The sequence below is a fragment of the Caretta caretta genome, chromosome 9 (genome assembly GCF_965140235.1).
Source record: "Caretta caretta isolate rCarCar2 chromosome 9, rCarCar1.hap1, whole genome shotgun sequence".
Lineage (NCBI taxonomy): Eukaryota > Metazoa > Chordata > Testudines > Cheloniidae > Caretta > Caretta caretta.
Window position 1 is genome coordinate 1706938 of NC_134214.1, and position 9744 is coordinate 1716681.

At 56.9% G+C, this 9744-nt stretch overlaps 1 protein-coding gene across 2 annotated transcripts; it reads left to right on the forward strand.

Moving 5' to 3' along the window:
- The first annotated feature begins 2857 nt into the window (after nucleotides 1-2857).
- On the forward strand, nucleotides 2858-8777 carry CPN2 (carboxypeptidase N subunit 2). Of its 2 annotated transcripts, none has more exons than XM_048864533.2 (3): nucleotides 2858-3093; nucleotides 4196-4373; nucleotides 6923-8777. In XM_048864533.2, exon 3 carries the CDS (start codon nucleotides 6929-6931, stop codon nucleotides 8573-8575), a length of 1647 nt encoding a protein of 548 aa, XP_048720490.2. In that variant the 5' UTR covers nucleotides 2858-3093; nucleotides 4196-4373; nucleotides 6923-6928; the 3' UTR covers nucleotides 8576-8777. The 2 variants fall into 2 exon arrangements, with proteins under 2 accessions (XP_048720490.2, XP_048720489.2); XM_048864532.2 differs by having other exon boundaries at nucleotides 6928-8777.
- The last annotated feature ends 967 nt before the right edge of the window (nucleotides 8778-9744 follow it).

Consider the following 9744-nt stretch of genomic DNA (forward strand, 5'->3'; position numbering starts at 1 on the left):
GGGGGGTTGGCTAACTGGAAAGCATTGGCAGTGAGCTGGGGGACATGGGTCAGGATTCCCCTCACTGCCCTCCTCCCAGGACAGGTGTGACGCTCTGCTAGGACACCCAGACCCGTAAGCCGCTGTGTTACCTTTGCCTCAGCAAGGGTGAGCTTTGCTGTGACTTAGCCTCTGCCATACCCGTCTGTCCACCCCTCCACCTCAGGACTCTGCCAGACTTAGCCTTCCTGGTAACACTCAGTGAACCCCGTTCCCGAGCTCCCCGGAGATGCCTCTCTGCAGAGTCCGGTCTCTCTGCCAGGAGACCCACAGAAATGACCCACGGCTGCTGTCTCCAGAGAAGCAGCCGTGTTAGTCTGTATTCGCAAAAAGAAAAGGAGGACTTGTGGCACCTTAGAGACTAACCAATTTATTTGACCATAAGCTTTCGTGAGCTACAGCTCACTTCATCGGATGCATCGGATGTCTCCAGAGAGACAGTACACACGCCAGCCTGTTTGGCTCCCTGCGGACTTTCTCGTTACTTCAAAAGAGCAGCATGGAGACGGCTGAGAGTACAACTAGTACGTTCCTTAGTAAAGCTCAGAGACTGACGTGATGATAAGCAGAGATCATAGAAAACAGCAAATGGTCACAAACAAAACCAAACAGGCCTTTCAGTGTCTGTCTGTCGCAAGCTACCATCTTCCCTCAACAGCTGCCTCGCTGCCATCAGGCCACCAGCATTTCCCGGCCCTGCATCCACCACTCCCGGGTGCTGTCCCCTAGGCGACTGGGGGTTCCCTCTCCGTCCTTTCAGCGTCCCGTGACGCGTGGAGAGGTAGGCCCTTGATAACGGCTTCTCCCCTGCTGCTTGTGCAGGCTGCAGGCTGTGTCCCTCCCAGGCTGGTGAATTTGGTTCTCCAGGTGGCTTAATCGCAGTTTACCTTAGACGTAAATGTCCTTCCATTGTCTCTGCGCTCACTTTACCGGGGAGACGCAGGCAGATGAAACACCGTTCCTTTGTCTAGGACAGGCTGGTATACCCATTGCCTCCAAAACCTACGTACAGAACACACTTCCAGCATACACACGCACACTTCGTTACACCCCAGCTGTGGAGACGGCATGCACTGACAGGCAGGCGTAGCATGTCACCAGGGGCGAGACGGTGCTTTGCTTGATACACTTTTAAGGTCCAGAAATCCTGTATCCAGTCAGGTGACTCAATTGCTTATCCCCTGGAGTGCTGAGCCCCGGTCTCTCCCTGCGGTGACTGGCCCCTGATTGGCACCCAGGCCAGTGGGGCAGCTGAGCCCCTGTGTGGCCCTATCACTGTGGCGGCCCGCTGGGAAAAGCGAGCCCAGCGGTGTCGCTATGGAGGTGCCGTGGCAGAGCGGACACCAGGCTGGATCCGCCTCCCCACCAGGGTCAGCAAGGCCTGCTGTGTCCAGCGGGCTTCAGCCCTGGGTGGGCAGACGGCACGCTCACCACTGTCCCATCCACAGGGGCTCTGCCGGCTGAGACTGCAGGGGGTGTGTGTGTGTGTTGGGGGGGGGAATCAGGTCACGTCCCAGCTGTCCTGGCCATCTTTGGGGTTGTGCTGGCTGCTTGCAGGCGCCCCCCTTCCCTTGTGCCACAGCAAACCCTACGTTCCTGGTGGCTGTCCTGCCCTGGCTCTGTGCCAGCAGGAGGCCACTGGCTGGAGGAGAGCATGTGTGGATGGTGCCTATTGGCGGCACTGAAATATAAAGGGCCAGATTCCCCCTCCACACACCCACCTCCTCCTTCTCACTCACACCCTGGTGTCCGTCAGGACTGACCCGCACTGGGGTCAGCACAGTTTTCTGGGGAGAAAAACTGGTGTAAGAGAGGGGGAATGTCTTTATTAAGCCTAACCAGGGACCCCACCACTGGGTTTGCTTGCCTTGAGGCTGACACAAGACTAGCCATGGGCACCCCTGGGAGCTCTAGGGCACTGACAGGGAGAGGGTGAACGTCCAGCCACGGAGGCCTGTAAAGAGCCCTGTAGCTCTGTATGGCCCAACTCCTGCTCACCTGGTGATTCCTGCCCCAGCACCTTCCTGTCAGGTTTTATTCAGAGGAACGCATTTGGCTGTGCGAAACCGCCTGCAAGCGTGTGAAAACGCACCGTGCCCGTTCGGTTCCAGTCCTGCCTGGTGTGTGCCACGCCCTCTGCGGTCGACACACTGAGTGGCCGTGTCACTCCCAGAGCGCGTGGGGCCTTAGCCCGCGCGTGCGAATAACCTGGCAGTTATTTTCTGGTCCTTCGACAAGCGTGCTGAACACACCGCGCCGGCCGCTGAGCGGCTGTGGCTCAGCGTAACCCCATGGCCACGGACGGCAACGGGGACACGCTGTGGTGCCCCAGCTGAGAACCTGCCGCAGCACCCTGACAGGTGCAGGAGGCGATTAGGGTGACAAAACTCAGGTGTGTGGGCTTGGCTGACCCAGGGGCAGGACCTGGGCATTTCTAGCTCACGGGGAGCCAGTGCCATGTGATAGCTGTGGGGCGGGCCTGTCTGAAATGGGTCAGAGAACGCCATGCCAGCCCCGATGAAGAATCTCATCACCTTTTGCTTGCACCAGGGTCGTGCTGGAATAGTGCCCTCGACGTCAGCGGTGCTACGGCTGACTTGCAGCAGCGTGAGCGAGTGGGGACTCACCGCACTGCTCCTCTCGGGCGCTTCGTTAGACCCGGGAACTGAACTGTTAGGCGTGTTATGGGGCAGCTGCGGGTTTCACCGCGGGGCAGAAAGTACATTGAGCCCAGCACAGCTGAGAGGAAGTGGTTGCTTCACGTTAACTCAGCTGACAAAGTGCTGAGTCTGGCTTTTCTTTTTCTGCTTCTACAGCAAGAGACGCTTCCGACCTTCCGTGGCCCAGTCTCACCCCGCAGAGAGCAGGAGCTCAGAGGCACTTAAAACAACCCACCGCAGCCGGGGGCTTAGTCTGGCTTTAGAGAGCCAGTTGCTGATGTGACTATGACAGAAGTGACTGAAAACGATACGTTTCGTACAGTAGCAGCTCTGGGCATCCAGCCAGCCAGTGACACCTGTACAAGAACCCCCCCTTACCAGACGACGTCCTCAGGTATGCGACCATCTCCCCGCCAGCGACCCCCCAGATTTACTAAATACAACATCCAGCCCCCCTGCTAGCTTGGGCAACTGTTTTCTCTTGGCCCTTGAGGGGGGTCCTTTGAGCGAGGACTCACTGACAGGGCCTGGGGAACAGGGTGTCTCTCTGGCCATCTCACAGCTGGCCAAGATCTCTGCTCTCCCATGCCAAGCAAGCCTGGGGGCTGGATGTGAGGCTAGCCAGGGGCCCCAAGGGCTGCAGGAAGCAGTGCTGGCTGATCAGGAGATGGTGGTTGTCTGTCTGAACTCTGACAGCGTGCCCAGTCTGGCCCTGGGGACTGCACTCTGGAAGGGATGCCTTTCGGATGAGATGTAAAACCAAACCCTCAAACCCTTGTGGTTTACGAAGAATCCCGTGGAACTTTCTGCAAGATCATCAGTGTTAGTGCTAGATCCTGTCCAATTCCTAATGGCTAGGGACGGGCTGAGCTGTGCGGTTTAATGTTGATGGGGCCGAGCTGTGCAGTTGTTTAAAAGGCCTTAACAGAGAAGCTGGGGTGTGGCCTGGATCTGAGCTTCCCCAAAGCGTGTGCGGGGTTGCAGTTTGCATCTGGATTTCTGTCTCTAAGGGGCACATTCTGCACCCCTCTCATTTCCCCTTTGGTAGCAACAGGAGAAGTTACTGGTCACTTCCTCCCCTAAAAGCTCTGGGCGGTGTTCTTGTGTCAAGCAGCTGCTGCATTCCACCCCAGTGGTGGCTGCTTTTCAGGCGTGGGTGAGAGACCCCTTTACTATGCAGGCAGTTTGTAAAAAGCTGTGAGATCCTCCTAAATGAAAGGTGCTCGATAAGCATCAGATTTTTATATTCTACCCACTTTGCTAGGTCCATTCTTGAGTGAGCTTCATTAAAGACAAGGGGGAATTTAAAAGCGTAGCTGATCGCACTCTAATATTTTTAGTAAGTGCTGATGCTGGGTGTTCCAGAAGCTGTCCCCCGCTCTGGAAAGTGCCTTTGTTTTGGGGGAGCCGGTCAGTGGTGGTGGTATGCTGCTCTTTCGTTTACTGAGAAGCAACGTGTTTATCTCTGTTCACACCGACACACTAAATCTTTTCAGAGCGCTCTCAGGACACAGGATGTTGATGCTAAGCAGAAATCACTGGCCCCACCCAGTCTGAAAGTACTCAGTCAGCTGGCTCCATGTCCCTTTCAGTAAACATGTTGCTATTTGAAGGGGCAAGTCCCTCCTGCGAGGAAATGGAGGAATCGCGCCCGCTGCCTGGCTTGGTTCGACGGTAGGTGTCCGCATTGTCACTCCTCTCGGGTGCTAGGGATCCTGGGTTTGTTGGCAGGAACGGGGACTTTTACAGCTGCTTTTGGCTTTGCATGAAAAACAGCTTGGGTAGTACACCTGAAAAGGGTGGGTCAAATCCAGCTCTGTTGCCCTGGTGTAAATTCAGAGTGTCTCTAATATCATCAGTGGCATCACTCTAGGTTGACAGCAGTGCCGTGGAGAGCAGAAGTTGGCCAGATATCTCGTCGGTGTAACTAGTGCACGCTTTTGGCTACTGCAGATAAGAGCTGTGTTCTGGAGGCTGCTCATTGCTCGGGCGGTCTGAAATCTCTATCGCTGTCTGATTCCATATAGACTAGGACTAGTCATCGGGACAGTAAAATGTCACCCAAAGTTGGCTGCAGCTATTCAGCTCACCCAGTATGGTCTGGGAAAGGGAACAAAGGTTCACCTGATAGCAGGCGTTGTGCAAAACTCAAAGCTCACCACGTATTTTCAGGTTGGGGAAAATATGAAATGGTTGGTGGGTTTGTCTGAAATGTTAACTGGGTTCTATAAATGTGAGAGGCGCTTCCTAGAGACTCCTCCTTGTCCCTCTTTCTGGCTGGGCGTTGTAGCCGTGAGAGCTAGGGAGTTACAAGGGAGTATGTGCAAATCAGGGCATTGTGTTTATACTCTTGGCAGTGCACATACAAAGTTAGGCCACTTTGCCTGTGCACAGACACACCCCTACAATCTCACTAAACCTTTGATGCTGAAGTGTGACTTGTGCACCTACTTTGCACACGCACGCTGCTACACAGGTGTTCTAAATCCCTGATTGTGCACATGCATGGCAAAGTAAGTGCCTTTGTACACCAGCAAACCACAGATTTCCAAATGCATACAGAATGGTACTGGCATAAAGCAGGCGCGTCACTGAATGTGTGCAATGCATGGAGACCTGTTTACATAAAACCAGGCCTAATGGGGAAGAGTCTCATCTAGCCTAGGTTGGCATCTCTCCATTAAAGTCACTGGAGCTATGCTCATTTACACCAGTTGAGGATCTGGCTCACTAACCCTGAAGTTTGTTAGACACGTGAGTGTAGACCAATTCTACAGAACATTCCTTTACTAAGGGCCGGGTTATGAAGTTATGTACGTAAGAGCGACAGGTGCCTTGGCGCAGAACAGGTATATTCCTAAACCTATCAAGTGTCTGACTGTGTCCTCCTCAGATGTGGTAATAAACTCCAGTTAGACGTTTACTTTCGCCCCCCTGAATCCCTCCTGCTCCCCACCCGTGCACGTTAACTAGCCGTGAGGCCTAATCACTCTTCACCACTGATTTCAAACATCAGTGTCAAGTGCACACTTGTGGGGCCAGGCCAGCTCTGTCCCCCCGGTGTAAATCTGCAGTGAGGCTGCTGACTCAGCGTAACTCGCTAGTAATTCCCCTGGTGTCACCAAGCGCAGCGTCTGGCCCGTTCAGCAGTAGGCCTGAGGGATCCTTCTCCCCTCCTGGCACAAAGCCCGGATGTGGTTCTGCTCCCAGCCCAGCACATGGGTCTAATAACAAAGACTGCATGAGCAGGCGGCCACGGAGACGTGGCAGAGACAAACCCCTCTGCTTAGAGGAGAGGGGCAGGTCTAGGGTGGGCGGGGTCCTGGGCCCTGAATCACAAATGGGCGCTGGCTGCTGCCCTTAAAGGTGATAAGCCAAAGAAGACTTTGACGGCACCAGTTGTGTGAGTGGCTCAGAGCAATCTGCGAAATACTGAGCCTAAGCCTGCACTCGGCAGGGCTGAGAACTGGGCCACTTCCTTGGGTGCCTCCCTCTGGGATCACAAGCCCAACTGCAGGCCCCCCACACCCCGAACCGCTCCAGCCACTGTCCCTCGGGAAAGGCCTCACGATGGCTCCATGGCAGAACAGGGACTAAACCTCGTCTTGCCCCTGCTTCAGGCCTGTGCTCCTGCCGCTGCGTAGCCGGGGGGACCTAACCTGCCTCTCATGTCACTTCCCAGCAGCTCTATCGGGATTCCCGCCCGTCCCCCCAAATCCCGCCTCCCCCACCTGGCTGGAGGGAGCTGCCTGCAGTGGGACCACTGGAGTGGGGGGCTGGTGTGCAGGATTGCGACGTGGGGCCACATGCAGGAGCTGGGCACCCAGTGGCTGCCAGGTCGGGGGGAGGCTCCCTGCCGAGCTGCAGGGAGAAGATTTTGGGTGAAGGCAGTAGATCCCCAGATCTCCGGAGGCAGGGATTGTTGCGGGAGAGGCACTGCCCATGGCTGTACCATGGGGAGCCGGTGGAGATCCCTAGCAGCCTGCCCTGCCCCACGGTGGCAGAGGTGAGACCAGCCGACCTCAGACCAGACAGCTGTCACCCAGAGCAACCTTTGCCTTAAAGGAAACCCTGCAGCCTCTGGTGAGCTCCCGCTTTCTGTGACTTTTCCAGTCCCCCCCGCCCAGCCTGCAGCCAATGGCATTGCCGCGGAGCTGGCGGGGGCCCGGTGCATCTAGAAAGGGGCTGTGCCAGGGGCTATTGACCGGTGTGTTTTTCTCTAGTGCAGGATGATGCTTCCCAGACCCCTGCTGCTGTGTCTCCAGGGCCTGCTGCTGGGCAGGTTTACCCAGGCCTGCCCGCCCCCCTGCCAGTGCTATGATGGAACAAAGGTCTTCTGCTCCGGGGAGGAGATCTGGGACATCCCTGAGGGCCTGCCAGGCAATGCCACTCAGCTCTTCTTTGTGGAGACCTCCCTCACCACTATTGGGAGCGGGCTCTTCAGCAACCACAGCAGCCTCGCCAGGCTCGTTTTCCTTAACAACCCGAGCCTGTCCCTGGAAGCGGGCGCCTTTGGGGAGAGGCCCAGCCTCACCGAGCTCGAGGTGTCAGGCAGCAATTTGTCAGCCCTGAGCAGCGAGGCCTTTGGCAGCCTGCTGGAGCTGTGCAAACTCTCCCTCACCTTCAGCGCCCTCCGAGCCCTGGAGCCGGGGCTCTTCAACCGCACGCCCGGCCTGGAAGCGCTTCACTTGCAAGGGAACCAGATAGAGGCCCTGCCCCCCAAGATCTTTTCCCCGCTGAGGGAGCTGAGGGTGCTCGACCTGTCTCACAACCCCATGGCCCAGGTGCCCGACAGGCTGTTCGACCCGCTCGCCCGGCTCCAAGTGCTGAAACTGAGCAACATCAGCCTCGCCCGCCTCCCACTCGGCACCTTCCGGCGCCTGAGAAGCCTCCAAGAGCTCTCCCTGGACAGGAACGCGCTGGCGGATCTGCCCCCGGGAGCCTTCTCCGGGCTCACCCACCTGCGGAGGCTGCAGCTCCAGCACAATGCCCTCACCGGCCTGCGCCCCTACATCTTCTCCTGCCTGCCGAGCCTGGACTTTCTAAACCTGGAGGGCAACCGCCTCTCTGCGCTCCCAGCCGGCCTGCTCCGGGGCACGCCTAAGCTGAGCCAGCTCTTCGCCGCCTCCAACCGGCTTGAGACCATCCCTGAGGGGATCTTCAGCAACCTGTTAGAGCTGCAGAGCATCGTGCTCTCACACAACCGGCTCACTCACTTGCCCGCTGGGGCCTTCAGAGACCTCTCCAGCCTCACCACGCTCCAGCTGGACCACAACAACCTCACCGCCCTGGCCGGGGACACCTTCCACAACCTCACCAGCCTGGAGGTGCTGGACCTGACTGGGAACCGCCTGCAGGCGCTGCCCGAGGGGATCTTCGACTTCAATGACTACCTGCTCGGCGTGGCCATGAAGGACAACCCCTGGGTGTGTGACTGCCGGCTGGCCTCTCTTGCCAGCTGGATCCGGACCTGGTCTGCGCCCCTGAACTCTCAGACCTTCTGCGCAAGCCCTGATCACTTAAAGGGATGGGCGCTCCCAGCTTTACCTCAAGAGCAACTGGTGTGTCTGGCTGCTCCAGGCCAGGCAGACTCCTCCTTGTCCCCGGGAGAGGCAGAGGCAGACCGGGCCCCATGCACCTACAGTGACCCCGAAGGCACCGTGCAGCTCACCTGTGATGCAGCCGCATGCCACCGGCTAACTGTTCATCTCCCTCCACAAGGGGCCTCGACTGGCCAGGGACCGGCCTACGATAGCGACTGGGTCTTGAATTCCAGCTGTGGCAGAGTGAGGGTCTCGGTTGCCATCCGTGCAGAGCCAGGAGGGACGGCGAGAGAGGAAGAGGCTGTTTCTCTCAACCCCCGTTCTGAGCCCTAGACCGGAGCTCTTCCCAATGGGCTGGTGCCATTAAAAGTCACAACCGGAGTGATGGGTTGCTACTGTTCAGGTCATTTGTCCCCTGCTCTGTGCCTTTATTGTCCCCGAAGCGCTGTCTGAGAGCGGGGCATTGTTACGGGATTACGTGCATCCCTGTGTATTGGTTGTAGCTCAAGTTTAATTAAACGCTATTCCTAGTTCAGAGTTTCCCACCGTAAAGAAAGTGAGGCGGCTCCCAGGGTGAGGCTGCCTCCCCCGTTCCGGCGGTGCACCCCAGGGCAAAGGGGCGTCCTCGCAATCACCAAGATAAATACATGCAGGGCTGCAGTTACCCAGGGTGTCCCTCAGACACAGCAGCAGGGAGGGGCCTGATTCTGACCTCACTTCCGCTGGTGTCAGCTGGGAGTGAATTATTGAATAGCCAGGCCCAAGGCACCAGCTCCAAAACGCCAGAGTATTTATGGTCTATAGCAGCCTAACCCAGCAGGGATGAAGGACAGAGCAAAGGGTTGGGAGGGGCACAGAGATGGGGTGGGGGGTTCAATAAGCAATCCTCCTCTCGTTTGCTCAGCGCTTCTGGAAATCAGGCCCTGGTCTTCAGCTGGGACACAGAGGCCCCCAAATGAGTGGGGGGGTGTCATGCTGTCTGGAGCGGTTCACGACCGTTTGCATGAAGCTTGGGGCCAATTGAGAGCCAAGACCCCAGACTGGCTGCATGTTCTACAATTCGATTTCACCAGCTTGGTAACCGATGTGAACACCTGAAGCAGTGTAACCGTCTTACCAGACAGTCCCCTTGGGCACTCCGGTCTGTCGTGCCACCCAGGCAAGACTCAGGGATAAATAGTCAGTTATACCAAGGATGACACAATATTCAGGTTGCTCCCAGTCCCAAAAGACCATTCACTTACCCCAGGTCAATTTGTATCAGAGACCTCACACCAAAGACAGCGCTGGTAGCCCGTCCCGTAATAAACTAACTAGGATCAAGAAAGAAGAGAGTTAATTACAGGTTAAAGCAACAGCTGTACGTACACCAGTGAGTGTCAGTCTGTGGGCTCGTCTGCACTTGCTGCCTGCTGGAGCACTTAGTGAAGATGCTACCTACGCTGATAGGAGAACGTCTGCCATCGGTGTAGTTACTCCACCTCCCGAGAGGCGGTAGCCGT